The following is a 17,591-nucleotide window of genomic DNA, read 5'->3' as shown; positions in this document are numbered from 1 at the left end:
GCCCTGTGTAGGAGGGGCAGTATGAGACAGTGAAGCTGAAGATTGCCTGAGAGTGCTGGAGAGCAGGAACTGTGGTACATTCCCTCCAGAAGAGGAACTTCAATAATGACCTGGCCAGAGGGCTGAGTCATGAAGAGGACAAGCTGTAGTTCCTGACAGCCAGAGAGGAACTGCTGGGAGGGGAGTTGGCTTGACTGAGCTAATCCTCAGAACTACCAGAAGCTGGTGCCATCCAGCAGTGAGTAGAGCAACCTGTCATGTGACTTGTATTCAGATCAAATCTGCCCTTGCTGGGCTGGTTCTGTAACAGATTCTGAACCAGGTGGAACCAGAAAAAAGGTCAGGCTCCAGTTCAGCTGTGTGGCTCAACAATCATGAGATTCTAGCGTCATCACTTCTTATGTGGATTTGGCTGTGAACATAAGCATCACACCTGATATGAAGCTGAGTCAACCACCTCAGCCCAATTCTACTATAGGAATGCAGTGCTTATAACATACACAATCCTGATCTCCTATTGCTGTGCCTGTAGTTAATATGGGGGGAAAGAGAGAGCATTGCCCCCCACCCTTGCCTGTTAGTCTGGCAGCTTTTGGCAGCATTATACTCCTTTCAACAATGCATTTTAAAGCTAAATGCTAACAATGGCTTTATTTTTAGTGATCTTGTATGTCCTCCGCTATGTCTGTAAATGCTGTACACTGTCTCTTTAAATCAGCTAGACACTCAATTACATGATGCCCTGCCATTGACTTGTGTAACATGATCTTAATCTTGTGTTCCAAACATTCCCTGATGTACATGTACAGCTTTAAAAAGTGCTCTGTTAACTACTGTAGGAGTGAACAGGGCTTCTCTATTATTAAATCAGCAAGACAGCAAAACACATTAACAAACAGTAGATGTCCTGAATAGTAGTGCAGACCAGATCTTTTATTTAAATCGGACTTTATAGCCAGACATGGGAACCATAAGGAGGGCTTTTGCTGATGGAAAAGTGGCAGCTCACACTGAGAGATGCTAGAATTTCAGATGCTAGCAGAGCTATTGGATTCTAAAACTAGTGTTCTAGTCTGAGGGTGTGGCAATGCAATTCAGTAGCAGCACAGGCCAAGTTTCCCAGCCGTCTTAGTGTACTGAAAGGCCCTTTGTGCTCATGGCATGCAAACCAAATGTCAGTCTCCCCATCTGAGTGAGTTCCCCTTCCTTTCTTCCCTAGTGAGATTTCAGGAGAGGAGGGGTGGCTGATGGTACATTGTATGGAGTCTGTTGGTTGTGTACACAGCTTTCAAAACTAACTGCATTAATGGGAGACTGATAGAAGATAGACAAGGGGCCTGCTGCACTCTTGTGTGTTGTCCGGAAGAGCAGAAGGATGAAGGCGGGAGGAGTGCGGGCAGAGAGAGAGAGATTGCAGTGACAGTGCATTGGTAATAGGGTGATCAGATGTCCCAATTTTATAGGGACGGTCCTAATTTTTGGGTTTTTTTTCTTATATAGGCTCCTATTACCCCATCCCGTGTCCTGATTTTTCACATTTGCTGTCTGGTCACCCTAATGGGTAATCTAATTAAGTCATAAGCATTTCTTACTGGCTGAGCATCATTAAACCTGATATTGGATCCTGCCTGTCAGTGACACTGTCTTTCAGATCTGGACCATCTTACCACTGACATTTCCCATTTGCAGTCCAAGCTGGTGCTGGATTTACCAGTTATGTCAACCCATATATGAGGGGAAGATTTTAATTGGTTCTTGCTGTGGCTCAGGGTCATAATCTAGCTCAGTGGTTTGAGTATTGGCTTGCTAAACCCAGGGCTGCAAATTCTATCCTTGAGGGGGACATTTAGGGATCTGGGGGGAATGTCAGGGACAGTACTTGGTCCTCCTAGTGAAGGCAGGGGACTGGACTTGATGACCTTTCAAGGTCCCTTCCAGTTCTATGAGATAGTTAAAAATGCTATTGTTCCTCATGTAAAAATATCCCTGTCTTGTTAATATTTCTTCTTTTTTTCCTCCTAAATCACTTTACCCAAAACAAAAGACAGTGGCTATAAAAGGGATTTTTAAAATATCCCCTTAATCCATTCTATGCACTGTGCATGTAATCTCTACCAATGACTAGCCTAATGGGTCCAATTCATCCCTGGTATAACTCCACTTTCTGTGATGGGGCTACACTATGGATGAAATTGGCCCAGTATATTTGGCCTATAATCTTACAAGCTTATGCTGGGATCTTGTAGGCTAAACATGGTCTGGCCAGCTTGCTGCTTAGATGGGTGACATCTAGGGAAAGCTAGTGTTTGCAAGAAGTGTTGCTGGTGTTTCAGTAAAAAGTGCAGTTTCTGGTAAATCATCATTGATTCCACTGCACTAGCTGTGTCACTATGCTGCTGGATGTGGAGTTTTATTCTCTGCACCTCTCCACCCCCACAGTCACAGATAAAGATGCAAGACTGTGGTCCTTAGTATTTGTGGTCATTAAATAGACCTTGGCATTCTTTGCAAGAGTGGGGAGTCCTGGCCGAATTCCAGTGTGGATCATTGTTTTCTGTTTATCTTAATCCTCCTGCACTTTCAGTAGCATTGATTCTTCTTTGCTGTCCTAAACTTCTATTTTATGTTGCTGCATTTCACCTAAAGAGCTTCAGAGGTAAGCAAAGGGATCAGAATATAGATTGGTACACACATAGTCAGTTAGGATTCAATTGTGCAAGGATTTGAGAGCTCTGGCCCTGATCTGGTAAAATGATTAAGCATACGCCTTACTTTGAACACAAGTAGTCTCACAGACTTCAGTAGAACTAGGTACAGTACATGTTTTAAATTAACCAGGTGTTTCAGAAGATCAGGGCCAGAATGCTCAGCACCTAGCAGGACTGAGCCCTGATTGAGATACTCAATAAGGTAAAATGAAACATTTTGCGTACCTTCTGGATGAAAGGTTTTATGTAAATGCAATGTCCTGGTCAGAATCCTAGATCCCTGAAAAAGCAGCAAAGAGTCCTGTGGCACCTTATAGACTAACAGACGTTTTGGAGCACGAGCTTTCGTGGGTGAATACCCACTTCGTCAGATGCATGTAGTGGAAATTTCCAGGGGCAGGTATATATATGCAGGCAAGCTAGAGATATATGCAGCCAAGCAGAACCAGATTCTCCTCCCTTGGTTTTCACACCTCAACTGCTAGAACAGGGCCTCATCCTCCCTGATTGAACTACCTCATTATCTCTAGCTTGCCTGCATATATATACCTGCCCCTGGAAATTTCCACTACATGCATCTGACGAAGTGGGTATTCACCCACGAAAGCTCGTGCTCCAAAACATCTGTTAGTCTATAAGGTGCAACAGGACTCTTTGCTGCTTTTACAGATCCAGACTAACACGGCTACCCCTCTGATACTAGATCCCTGATTGACTTGTTAGAAGTGTAATATTGTACACTCAGCAACAGAGATAATCAGACCCTCAATTTGTTAGGGTTATAAAAGAAGAAATTATCAGCTTTTTTCTTTTTTAAAAGGACAATTGTTATTGCAATTGGGATCACAGCTGTCCATATGGGGTCCTCAACCATCCTCCTTCCCAGCATTTCAGGATGGTTTGGAATTACGATATGATCATTTCTTCACCAGAGGTCAGATCATGAAGTCTTTACTCGGGCAAAGCCCTTGCTGAAGTCAGTGGGAGGTTTGCCTGATTAAGAGGTTTGCCCAAAGGTTGGATCCCAATAGAATTAATGCAGGGGCTGAGAGTCAGGGGACTCTGTCTGAGCTAAGCTTTAAAAATTCCTGAGGGTTTTTTTTTTCCCAATTAATATTCCTTGATAATCTATTTCTCCCTACCTCGTATTCAATGTGAACTGCTTTTCTATCTCATGTTACATCTGTACCATCCTTCCTCTAAAGTCATCAGTGTGGTGTAGCACTGAGTGTTTCAACAATATAAATACATATACTCCCACGTGCGCACACACAGAGGCTTTCATTGTGTATTTCTCATGACCTGGTGCTAAGGGAGAGTGCACTAATTTTAGAAGTGTTAAAACAGAGCCTTGAAATGAGACTACAATATAAAATCCTCATGGGCCAGATCCTGAACTGGCCTAAATTGCTGTAGCTCCAATTTATACTAGCTGAGGATTTAACTCCTATATATGCATGTGTAACAAGCAACCTAATGTTATCTGCTTCTAAACTGCACGGTTTATTTCATTATCCAGACATTGATTTGCCTCGTATAATTTATTTGTCAAAACCTCTGCTAATGGACACTTGGAGGTAATCTTATAGCTATTGATCTGGTCATTCATTTATTGATTATCCACTGTTCTGTCAAATGATCCTCTCTGATCACTTGTCTTCATTATACTTTGAATTCCGGGAGTAGCTTGTGTACTTTACACACTGCCCATTATGCTAATGAGAATTATTGATATGATAATTGTCTAGGTGGTGAGCTCAGGAACTGAAGATGACATAATCAACTTGCATGTCTTCAAGTTGTCTATTATGAGTATTCTGGAATAATTAGCAGTAAATATTGACATGTTGGTAGCGGTAGATAATTAATTTAATTCACATAAAAGAACCAGAGAGACTTTTGAAATAAAATAAAACACTCCAATACTCTGGCTTTCTGACTAGTCCCTCCAGAAAAGAAAAAGACTCGGAAGATCAGTGTAAAAAGCTTGACTCAGGGGAGGACTATACAAATATAAAACCAAAGAGAGATTATAGCTAGAAAATTTTAGCCACTATTTCTTTCATATATTTCCCCCAGAGAACAATTATGGGGGAGCAGAACCCTAATGCTTCCCCCTACACTGACCACATGGGATGGGCGCCCCTTCTCCTGGTGAGCAATCTAGGGTCCTCATCCTTCAAATGCACGTGTGCCTCGCTTTGCTACCATGAGTACTCATTCTGAAGTCAGTGGGACTGTTCCTGGTAGTAAAGTTGTGTTTGCAGCTGAGGTCACCAGCTGTCCTTTGTAGGGAATGCCTAGGGGTGGGAGGGGCATTTGGACAGGAAAGGGGAAAATGAGGGAACTGGGGAAACTGCCTGAAGGATTGTTATAATACAATTTAAAAAATAAAATGAGCTAAATAGAGAAAAAAATTAGGATAACTATTTTTTTCCAAGCCAAAGACAAGGATCATATAAAAGAACAACCACCAAGATTTAAAACGAAGGACAAATATATGGAACAGGCTAGTCTAAATATAAAATGGCAAGGTTTAAATAATAAGGGCAGGCCCTAATCCTGCAATTGTATCTGCCATTGCAGTCTCTGCCACTCTGCAGAGCTCCATTGACTTCAGGGTGGGTTTATACTGGAGGGACTGAGGTGAGAATCTGGCCCTATAGCTCTGATTTTGGGTTGTGTTCTGGCTCATTTACAGCAAAAGCAGCTAAAACCCTGCAGCTGGGAATTCCCCTAGAACTGGGTCCTGAGAGGCTGTTCCCTGGGAGGTGTTGGGCTGGCACATGTCTGGTAGGGGGCATGTTGGGAGGGGGAGAGTGAGGGGTGTGTATGGGAGATGGATGGAGCACTTGGCACTCCAGCTATTCTGGGTCAGCAGGCTGGCTAGTAGAAGGCTGTTGGAAGTTGCTGTAAGTTAATATAGTTCTAGGTGAAGGGGGGAAAAGTAAAGATGCCTTTGCCCTTCCTCCTAGGCTAAAGCTACTGAGAGATGCAGCTCTGAACTGGGCCCTATGTGTTTAATATGGGCAGACCATGAATAACTCAGTTATTATAATTACCTTTTAATATGTAAGGGGTGCACATGCTGAGGGCAAGGCTGATGGTTTAAGATACTTCCCCCATTGTTGGTCTATGTATCGGCATCTGCTCCTGGTGGCTTTGTACTGGAGGTAATTGCCATGCCTCCAGCGGTGCTGGTGGAGCCCTAAACTGAGTGGCCTCTGCTATGCATGTTAACAGTGGAGCATCGGCTTCCTGGCATGGGCCTGGATCTGCTGCATTGTGGGAGGGTGGCATAGCTGGGATTGCAAGGCACAAGGAAGGGAGCGGGATGGCTCATTGTGCCCTCCTGTCTGTGCAGGGCCAGGTACACTAACATGCCAAAGACAGAGAGGTGTATGAGGGAGGTTGTTCTAACTAGCAGGGATGGAGTGCAAACAGGGAAAGGGAAATGGAGGCTGACCATCAGGATCAGTTTCCTGACAGGGAGTTCCACTAGAGTGTGGAATAGTCTCCCAAGGGATAGGGGGAACCCCCTTGCTTAAGTCATTAAAAGTGAAGTGGACAAAGCACCCAGTGATTTACTGTGCTGTAGGGGACAATCCTGCATTGTCGGGGGGAGGGACATCTCTAATTTCTGAGTCACAAGCACTAACTTACAGTAAAACCATCTTTCACATTGAATGAGAGCTATATAGCGGGGGGCCACTCGCAGACAGCTGCTCTGTGAGGAATAGAATTAGAAGGAAAGGGCCTGCTCTGTACACAGCACTAGAATATACTGAGATTCTAGCTGGTTATTTTTGAGCAAAAGAGCAAAAATTCCTGTGCAGCTTCTAAAATATTGACTCCAAAGTCTGGCAGAAGAGGAGGAGGATTTAACATGACTAGCTTAGTTATACCTAGAGTAGGATCCCAGTTTTTGAAAGTTGGGTCCTTAATGGGACAGTTCTGCATCTGGATGCTTCTATGGGAACTTTTGCACAAAGAAGGAACATCTCTAGATATTATCCATAATATTAACTGCTTGCATTCATCAAGAACACAATGTAACTGTCTGGGGGATAGACTCCAGGAAGTCAAAAACAAAGAGACCTATTAGGTAGCAGGTTATATCCGCTGGATAGAGGCCTGAGACTAAGTCTGGCTACTTCTATAGCATAATAAAAGACATTACTCTGGGTGACCCCAGTTACTGTGGGCTCTGGAACACCTGGCATTTAAGGGACTGGTGAGGCTTTTCTCTTCAGGTTATTATGTGGCTCCTTGCATACAGGGGCGGCTCTATGTTTTTTGCTGCCCCAAGCACGGCAGTCAGGGAGCCTTCGGCGGCAGTTCTGGAGGTGATCTGCCGGTCCCGCGCCTTCGGTGTACCCACCACCAAATTGCCGCTGAAGCAGAGGTACTGGCAGACCTCCCACAGAAACACTCACAATGACCAGCACGCCGCCTTCCTCCCCAGCTTGCCGCCCCAGACACGTGCTTGCTGCGCTGGTGCCTGGAGTGGTCCCTGCGTGCATAGGCGCTGACTCCGAGGCAGGAGCTACAGATGCTAACTTTCCAATGTGCTGTGGGGTGCTCACTGCTCAACCTCCTGCTGTGCCCCAGGTCCTGCCACCACTCCATCCCTTCCCCCCAGGCCCCTGCCCCTTCCCCTGAGCCTGCCATGCCCTTACTCTTCCCCCCTCCCTACCAGAGCCTCCTGTGCACTTCGAAACAGCTGATTGTGGCAGGCCGGAGGGAGGGGGAGACACTGGGAACGGGGGGGGCGGGGACTGCTCAGCTGACATATTACAGTGGCTCTTTGGCAATGTTCATTGGTAAATTCTGGCTCCTTCTCAGGCTCAGGTTGGCCACCCTTGCCATATAAAGATAGTGCAGGGATGGGTGGCCTATAAATGCTTACAATATGCTCCCCTTTACATGCCAAGTGTGTCCATTTGATCAACCATCATGTGGGAATGTGGATGGGAAGATTTGACTCTGCTTTCTAAGCTGAATAAAGTTGGAGTAGTTGAAAGAGCTGCTAGCTTGTGGTAGAACTACTAAGATCAAAACTTTAGACAGCCATAATGATGAGGAATTCTAATGGGTAAATGGATACATGCCAATATGCTAATGTTCATGTTTAACTTAATCTTAATCATTAGCATTTATTATTTTATAGATGGTTTTTGGGACCTACATTTATCATTTTGCCATGATATATTAAAAACAAGATTATTACTATTTTGAATGCATCACAAAGCTGTTGCTAAGCACAGTGCCAAACTTGCTGACTTGTCTAAGTGGCAGCTAGTCATTTATAAAGCACTGCAGTATATTATTACAAGTTTTTGTCCTTAATTAACATAACCCTGAATTTTCATTTCCATCAATCCTGCCAGCACGCCTGATGCCTGAGCTCATATAAATGACCAGAATTATTTTGTTTTTTTCCGGAATACTGCCTCCCAAGTGAAGCCAGAAGGTTTAGATTGTATTTGGAGACATTAGTATATATATATTTTTTTTCCTGCATATCAAACCAGTCTAAACTTCTGGATTATGATAAATTAAACTAAATGAGTCATGCAAAGTCTGGTGGTTAGAAACAGGTTATCAATACTATATTTGGGGCTTGGTCTTCCCAAGTGTTGAGTGCCCTCAATACCCATGGATTTCAAGTTCTCTTGAAGAACATGCCATGTGATTAGTCCTTAGTCAAGCATTAATGAAGATCTACAGCATTGCCAATGGCCGGTGAGGGCATTTGGCACCTTTCAAGACCAAACCCTTTATGCTTACAGTAACAGATTAGTGCCTTTTCATATTCAAAATGTCCTGAAAGGTTTAATATAATTTTGTAGGAAAATGTGGAAGTTAATAACAATAACTTTCACTTATATGGTACCTTTCTTCTGTGGATCTCAAAGAACTTTACAAACATTCGAGAATTAAGCCTCACAACACCCCTGGGAGGTAACTCCATTTTACAAATAGCCCACAGCTGCACAGAAAATCAGTGGCGAGCTTCACATAGTACCCAGAAATCCTAACACCCATTCCCCTGCTCTAACTATGAACACAGCCTTAGGAAATATATCCTATTTTACAAGAGAGGGGATCACTGAGAGAAACACCTTGTTTATCCTGAAAAATGCCATGATGAGTTCTTTAACTTCCATGAAGATAGCCACTTGAAAAGACAGAAGAGGCCTTGGTTTAATATCTAATCATACACCACCCCATTTTAGTATTGTGTACGAAACCTAGCCCTGGTGTGGGATGTTAATTCATAACCTTCCAGAGATAAAAGTGCTGCAAAATGAGCCACACAGACATCATAATCACTTAATCCCACTTAATAGTATTAAATGGTATTTTACGTCAACACACTGAGATGTTTAGAACTAGAGGATTATGATGACTTCATTGCAGGCAGACACAGAAGCTGCACTTGGGAAAAATCCCTCAGGAAAAAACACATGTATCTGTTTAGAATAGTAAAAGGAACACTAAAAACTATGGCCAGTAGCACCTCAATGTGCTTTCCCTACATGTCTGATTCTGAGAAAATTTCTTTCTATAGCCTTTAACTAAAATTGCACAAAGTTATAATACCTGCCTATGTAACTTTCTCATATACATCTAGCCAATCTGTTTACTAAAGTTGAGAATATAGGCTAATCCGCTCTGTTATATGAGTTAATTGCCGGTGAAGATAATGGGAGCAGCACCCATGAAACTGAGTGGAGAATATGGATTTATCTTTATACTGTATATAGTTTCTTACTATATTTTTGACTATGTTCCCCTATTCCTGATACCCAGTGCTGCTACTGTACATTGAGGATCCATGTACATACTGAGCACCCTGAAGTATTTACGGGCTTATCCTTACAACATCCTTGTGAGCTAGGGGAGTGGTGTTATCTACCAGTTTCATCAGGAAACTGGTCACACGGGAAGTCTGTAGCAGAGTTGGACATTGAACACAGATTGCATTAATTGAGTACCAGCCCTGCATCTTAACCAGAAGACACCACTCATTTTCCATTATTTGTAATCAGTTCATACCATGTCAAGGTGGATCAGAATAAATTGCAGCTGATAAACTGGTGGGTGGGGTGAAGAATCTCTAGAAAATGTGTTGATTCCTGCTTCACTGGAAATCCACTCCTTTAACTGTATCGGACTTGTTCTTGCTCCTATAGAACCCAATGGGAGTTTTGCCCTTGAGTTAATTAGGAGCAGGAACAGGAGCATTGTACTGAAGGGTGAAGAGGAAGAAACTCATTCACAGCCCTAGAACCTCTCTTGCCTCCCTTTCTCCTACTCCCAGCCCGCTCTCTCCAATGACCATGGAAACTCTTTTTCTTGGTCAATGCTGAAAGAGGCTCCTGCCCACCTCATTGTACTGCTGGCCCCATATCCCTGCATGAAACTTCTCTGGCTTTCATGCTTCTTGTTCTCCATCTCTGGCCCGAGCAGCTGAGATATACTGTTACTTTCTTTTGCTGGCCTGGGAGAGTCGTTTGGAGCCAGCAGAAGGGTGAAAAATGGTCTCATGGGGAGCACAGGGCAGGGGCATGTAAGTTGTGGCATAGGAGTGGTCTGGCAGATGGACAGACCTCGCACTTCCTGCAGCACTAACCCAGCCAAACTTCCCAGTGGTGGAAACCCCTCCTCATCTCTGGTACAGAGAAACAGTCATCAGCTGTCGGAATTAACTTGTTGTCGAGTTGACATCCCCTTGGGAATTTCCTATTAAGGGTTAAAGATGCATTCAAGAGGTAACTGTTATGGGTTGGATCACAGAAACCCCCTGGCAGCTGCCACCTGATGTGCCAAGACTACCTCTGCTTCTGTGTTCTCTGCCAGTTTAGGACTCCAGGACCCTGTCTTGCTAAGCCAGACACTCCCGTCTGCTCCAACACAGACCCAGGGTCTGAATTACTTGCCCCAAAGCTGCAGGTTTACCTGAAAAGTGTGCTCGTCTTTAGTACTCAGATGCCCAACTCTCAATGGGGTCTAAACCCAAGTAAATTCGTTTTACCCTGTATAAAGCTTATGCAGGGTAAACTTATAAATTGTTCACCCTCTATAACACTGTTAGAGAGATATGCACAGTTGTTTACTCCCCTGATATTAATACATACTCTGAGTTAACTAATAAGTAAAAAGTGATTTTATTAAATACAGAAAGTAGGATTTAAGTGGTTCCAAGTAGTAACAGACAGAACAAAGTAACTCATCAAGCAAAATAAAATAAAACATGTAAATCTATGTCTAAGCAAACTGAATACAGATAATCTCACCCTCAGAGATGTTTCAATAAGTTTTTTCTCAGACTGGACACCTTCCAGGCCTGGGCACAATTCTTTCCCCGATACATCTCTTGTCTCAGTTTAGGTGGTAGCTAGTGGATTCTTCATGATGGCTCCTCCCTCCCTTTGTTCTCTTCCATTCCTTTATAGATCTTTTGCATAAAGCACGAATCCTTGTGTCCCTCTCTGAGTTCCCACCCCGTCCTTCTCAATGGAAAGACACAAGGTAAAAAATGGATTCCAGTTCAGGTGACATGATCACATGTCACTGCAAGACTTCATTACCCGCTTGCCAGCACATGCCTATACAGGAAGAATTACAGGTAAAACACAGCCATTTGCAGACAATGGTCCTAGTTTTTGGAAGTCATGAAGATTCCAAACCACCATTAATGGTCCACACTTTACATAATTACAATAGGCCCTCAGAGTTATATTTCATATTTCTAGTTTCAGATATAAGAGTGGTACATTTATACAAATAGGATGATTACACTCAGTAGATTATAAGCTTTGTAATGATACCTTTACAAGAAGCCTTTTGCATGAAGCGTATCTCGGTTACATTATATTTACTTATTATTAAATTTTTATAAAACCATATAGACTGCACAACGTCACAGTAACAAATGTTAAAGATTAGCTATTAAAATAGAACTCTTATTTTAAATAACAAAACACAGTAATCTTTCCAAATAATGTGAAATCCTCATCAATAAATCTCTAGCCCACAAGCTAGTCTGACTCTATTAAACACCAATTACAAGAACTCAGCCTGTACCCAGCACTATTTTTGTGCTGATTATTTGAAGACATTTTTAGAAATAATTTGGCAGTTTTTGGCTCTTGTAAACTGACTTCTTAGCCAGAAGAACTTGTGCACTCAGCATTCTCTGCAACTATTAAATGTACCCTGTGAGCTTTTCTGAAAGTTAAAGTTTATAACACACATGCAAATTTATTCACCTACCTACTACACATGCAGGAATACTTCCTGACTTGAAAGGTATCAATTTTCTTAATGAATAAGAGCAACAGTTTTTCCAGGAAAGCAATAGAGATCAAAATGGAGTTGTGAACTAATGCTGGTCTTTTAATTCCTACTTGTTCCAGAGTGACAATCTACCTTCCTAAAACAGGCCTGCTCCTGCTCCCTTTGAAGCCAAGGATTTCAGTAGGATCCAATTAGGCCCTTAAACTGCAGCTATAAATATATTATGGAAAGGCATTACAGATTCCTAAAGCTCAGGTTAGGTGACCCTGACTGTACTTCACAAGGACTGTAAGTGCCACAGTCTATCTTTGTTTGACTGGTTATAATGATAAAATCTGTTATTTTCCAGTGATGCCAGGAAGACAGGTGGAGAGGAAAGGTTCTTTAAGAAGTTAGTGTGACCCAGGAACCCCCCAGTGCCAACTGGCAAGGAGGTTACAAGAATATCCTGATCCTGGTTAGGTACATTCTGGTTCACCAAAGCATGTTGTATAAACTCTTATTAGAAAGCCAGGGTCATACTGGTCAATAATATTGTTGTGAAGCATATGTACAGATAATAAATAAGGAGGTATGTATGTATACTGAAAATATGTTCTAAAGTCTTTATCAAGGCAGAGTTGACAAACAGGTTTTCTGTGAGAGAAAAGATGTTTATTCACTTGTCTCTCTGTCAGCATGTAATTAAGCGTTGTAAGCCAACACACTGGTAACCCTCTTTACATAGGAAGTCAAGGCAGGGGATGTGAAATTAACAGGGAGGCAGCACACCAGAGAATAAACCACAGGGGATCATCCTGATTCTGGGTTCAGACAATGAACTTTTGGGGATATAAGGAGAAGGCAAGGAAGACATCCCCTTATCCTGCACCTAGAAGGTAATCCAGCAGTGCATTTACATTCATGAAAACAAGATTTCAACCTGTGCTGGATGAAATACTGCAAAGGACATTTGGGGTGAGACAAACTTCTTTATCTTGGAGTTTAGCCTGTTAAGTTAAAGTTAGTCTCTAGATACCATGTTTTATGTGTAACAATTTTGTTTCCATTATTCTTACTCACTGTCTCTAGAATCTTTGATGATAAACTTATTGTTGTTTTCACTATTAATATATCTCAGTGCTGTGGTATAATACTGGGAGAGGATCCTGAGTTGAATCATATAGGCTGGTTCCCTTGCGTACAGCAGACCTGGTATTACTGTGAGTGTTAAGTGGAGAAGGGGCTGGACACTACAAGGGAACACTTCAAAGTGGTTTAGGGTACAGCTACCATTAACCTGAAAGGCAAAGGAAGGGCTGGCTTAGCCCAGAGGAGAGTTCTAGGGTGGCTAACAGCTTTGAGGTGTCAGGACGCTGACAGCCAGTTCAATGCCTTAACTAACTGTGAAAAAGAGACAGAACATGAACTGTGGGAGACTATTTGACTTTAGTTCTGCCCCCCTTTCCAGGCTGCAGTACAAGGACCCATTCATGCAGGTGTGCTACCAGAGGCACAAGGGGTGTGGACTTGCTGCCTCTTGCCATGCATCCATTCCAGCTGTTCCTTGGGCAATAGGATCTGGCCCAAAATAAGTTAACAAGGACTTAATTACTATCAATGCCTAGATATTACTACAATGTGTTACTGGAAGAATCAGTATTATTAACCTCAAGCTCAAAAATGTTTCCAGGAGTTGGGGATTTACACAAAACACCCTAAATCACTGGCAACACACACACACAATTACCATCATTTCAGCTTAGCTTGTAATTGTGTATAAGCCACTTTTCTCTTTAAGTGTGAACATGGGTGGCAGCATATTACTTGTTTGTATGTGATAGGGGAAATGTGTGAACACAATGTGAGTACAGCTAGGAACCACATGCTTAGAATGAGCACTGTGTACAGCAGTAGAGTTGCTTGCTATGGTTTTTGTGTCTGCAGCTATTATTATTACATGCATTTCTGTAACGCCCATCACTGTAATATCTGGTCACAGAGATAGTGTGTTTGCTGGGTGAGTGACAGGAAAAGAACTGGACAATAGTTCCTTGATCACAGAGCTGGCTTTAGGAAGTGCGGGGCCAAATTTGAATAGTTTTGATGGGGCCCCTGCAGGGATGACTCACCCGGCAAAGCTCTGGGTCTTCCACGGCACTGAAGGACCTGCCACCGAAGACCCACAGCAAGTGAAGGACCCGCCGCCAAAGACCCAGAGCACCGCTGGGTGAGTAAAAATTAAAGAGGCGCCTAAGTTAGGCCTCTTCTTTAGTGCACAGTGCGCAGGGTCCAATTCAGAGGACCTAAAGCTGGCCTTGCTTGATGGGAGTTTGAGGTAGGCCCTAGGCTCTGAATAATCCGGGAAGACAGGAGTTGCAATGGCAGCTCCCTGGTCCCTGGGGCAGGGAGAAGATGCACTGTTACCTCTCTCTGCCAGTGTGTGCACCAGACAGGGGAGGAGAGGGTGTAATGATCCCCTCGTGTGTGCAGCAAGTTGGGGAGCATGGGTAACTGGTAACTACCCATGCATGCACGGGTAACTGGTAACTACCCATGCATGCACCAGGCTAGGAAACCGGGTGCAATGCTAACTCCCCTCACTGCGTGGCCGGCTGGGGTGCAGGAGGAACAACAGCCTCTGCTCCCTGGTCCGGTGCATGCCTGGGCGGGAATCTCCGCCCCAGGTGCGCCAGCAGGGGAAGAGGGAGAGAGGGGCACCGGGCAAGGAGCCGCGTGAGGAGGCCCGCAGCCAGGGTCCCGGCCAGGGTTGCGGCGCTCTGTGGCTGCGCGGCGGACCCCGCCCCCGGCTCCGCCCTCCTCTCCCCCTCCCGCCCCGCCCAGGCCCGCAGCGTCTGGGTCGGGTTCGGGCGGAGACTGGCTCGCGCACCGAGCAGGCAGAAAGGAAAGTTTGCGGAGCGGCCGGCGCGGGGCCATGTGGTTGCTGTGGCTGCTGCTGGGCTCGGCGGGTGAGTGAGGGTGAGCGGGGCGGCAGCACTGGCTCCTTCCCCGGGCTCGCGCGGGCTGGGCTCTGGGGGGAGGGGGCCGTGGGTACCGCCCCCTCCCAGTGCGTATCGGGTTGGGGTGTGTGTGCAGCAGTGGAGACTGTTCCCTCCCATGCACCAGGCTGGGGCGGGGGAGGTGCAGTTGAGGCTGCCCCCCCCGCCCATGCACCAGGCGGGGGAGGTGCAGTGGAGGCTGCCCCCACTCCCATGTACCAGGCTGGGGCGGGGGAAGAAGGGCTGTTTGCAGTGTATTCGCCTCCTTGTTGCGCCTTGTGTGGTCTAGCAAGAGGAGAGGAAGGTGTATGTACACAATGGGCAGGGGGTTTCCTCCCATGAGCGGCGTGTTGCAGGCTGCGCTCTGAGCATTGGACCACCGCCTTAGCTAGGACTTTCTCCTCACTTCTGGATGCATGGAGCCAGCAGACTAGGTTGCTTCTGCCCCTGAGGAGTTGGGGTCGGTGGCTGAGCTACTTTGGTCCCTGTGCTGCCCTGGTGTGGTTTTCCCGAGCTGTCACTTGTGGCTTGAAGCGGCAGTCCTAGACCTTGGGTTGAGAGCAAGGAGGGGAGGAGAGGGGTCAGGAATTTGTCTTCTGCATCTGGAGTTTGGCCCTTGGATTCAGTAAGGTTAGGAAAAAAGCTGTTCCTGTGTGCATGTTGTTAGTGGGGCACTGTTGCAGAGCTGTCTGGGCCATGCTCTCATGCAACAAGATACCAACCAGCATGGGCACGTTTATAGAGGGTCATGACTGTATGCTGTACCTTGCAGTGCCTACTGAAGGCCCTGTTCTACAGAGCTTACTGTCTGAAAGCCTAAAAGTGTATGGTAGGGCTGGCAAGCCTCATGATCAGGGTGGATAAAAATCAGCAATTTAAAAAACAAAAAGTCAGTTTTTTTTAAAATTTAAATCAGATCATTTTGTTTAAATGCTTTTTGAGGAAAAAAACCTCTCGAGATCATTTTAATTAAGATGCATTATAGCTCAGAGAGATCTCATCATGGAGTAGGGATTGTAAATTCTAATTCTATAGTATGAGGCAATTTATTCATGTCATGTTTAAGAAAAGTTTTGTAAATGAGTTCCAATAGTTCATGGATTAGGGACCCAATTTTATGGAGTTACAGGGTCTTCTGTGTAGATTATTTAGGTTAATCTTTCTATTTACCCTATGGGACTTAGTGCTCAGTCTAGAATATACTGCTGGAGATGCTTTGTTTTGCAGTTATCAAACTGTGGCTTTGTGTCTCTAGAGATAACATGCTTGTTAACAGCAAAAATGGTTATAAATAAATAAATAATGTATAGAGGTGAGAAATAACAGACCTAAACTCTATTGTCACTCTGCAAATTTGTGTACACAAAGTCAATCCCGTACTTCTCTCTGAAAGTACAAAGTTTCAAAAAGTTTAATGAACAGAAGATTGTTAGGGGCGGAATAGATCTGGACAAGGAGAAGAAGTCTGGAGATAAATGTGAGAAGTGAGGGACATATGCTTGTTTTGTTAAAATATTATATGTTTGCTGTTGAAGAAAAAAAAATCCAGAATACTTAATGTTGTTGTTTTAGTTAAATAAAACAATTTAAATGTCTAGTGATATTCTCTTCCTAATACGGCATGGCAAGAAAATCCTCCAAATATTAATGATTAACCTGTTGAATTGGAGATAGTTCACCTCCCAGTGACTTCATAAATAATAACCAAATGATTGGTTATATATTTTCTGATATAGCTGTAAAACTAATCTGAAAAGTTTTCAAAATAAATCACTGTTTAAAAATGTATATTGTGTATCTTCTAAAAATGAAACCTACATCTATTTCTGAGTTGTGAAGAATACGGATTAAGGTATAACAACCAACAAGAATGTACTTTTATGTAGAAAACCATGCTTAAATCGAGTCTTCCTGACTAGTGATTTAAATCAAATTGATTTAAATCAAATGCACCCTGCACGTGATATGTTTTACAAAATGATGAGACCAAGCAAGATGGAAAGGAATTTGGTTCAGTGCATGTATTGCTGATTCTAATATGATACCGAAGCTATTTCTTAGGATGTTACTGTTTTTCCAGGTTTAGAAGTATTGGCAGTACTTGAGCTATAGCATCATAAAGATGGAAGGTAGTCATTGCTTAATTTGTGCCAGGGCTTGCTGCGTCAGTTATGAATGTAAGAAAATTGCTTGAGCCATGGCACTTCTTTCACTACAAATTAATTACTGAAGGTCATACCTGGTGGAGGTGTGCATCTTCCTCATGTGGCAGCAACCTTTAAAGTATCAGAGTGAATCACAGACTTTTAATGTATTTATTCTCACAATATCCTTCTGGGGCGACTGTATTGTTCCCATTTCACAGATGGGGATCTGAGACAGATTTAGGAGACAGTCAAAAGTGTCAAAGGGATTTAAACACACAAATCAGTGGGTCAACATCCAATTGACTTGTGTGTCTAAATTCTTTGGTGCTTTTAAATATCTTTCCCCCTAAATGAGTCGCCGCAGGTCACATAGGACAGTGCTTCTCAAAGTCAGGCTGCCGCTTGTGCAGGGAAAGCCCCTGGCTGGCCAGGCTGGTTTGTTTACCTGCCAT

The 17,591-nt window shown here is 43.8% G+C and overlaps 1 protein-coding gene across 1 annotated transcript in view; it reads left to right on the top strand.

The window, feature by feature from the left end:
* Positions 1-14,837: 14,837 nt before the first annotated feature.
* Positions 14,838-17,591, top strand: part of LDLRAD3 (low density lipoprotein receptor class A domain containing 3) — a 267,822-nt gene continuing 265,068 nt past the window's right edge. The window contains exon 1 of the mRNA XM_030560032.1: positions 14,838-14,962. Within this exon, the coding sequence (XP_030415892.1) occupies positions 14,929-14,962 (34 nt within the window). The 5' untranslated portion in view covers positions 14,838-14,928. The remainder of the gene's footprint in view (positions 14,963-17,591) is intronic.

This window comes from Gopherus evgoodei, chromosome 4 (assembly GCF_007399415.2).
Source record: "Gopherus evgoodei ecotype Sinaloan lineage chromosome 4, rGopEvg1_v1.p, whole genome shotgun sequence".
Lineage (NCBI taxonomy): Eukaryota > Metazoa > Chordata > Testudines > Testudinidae > Gopherus > Gopherus evgoodei.
Note: the sequence above shows the minus strand (reverse complement) of the source record. Positions and strands in the feature narration are given on the sequence as shown.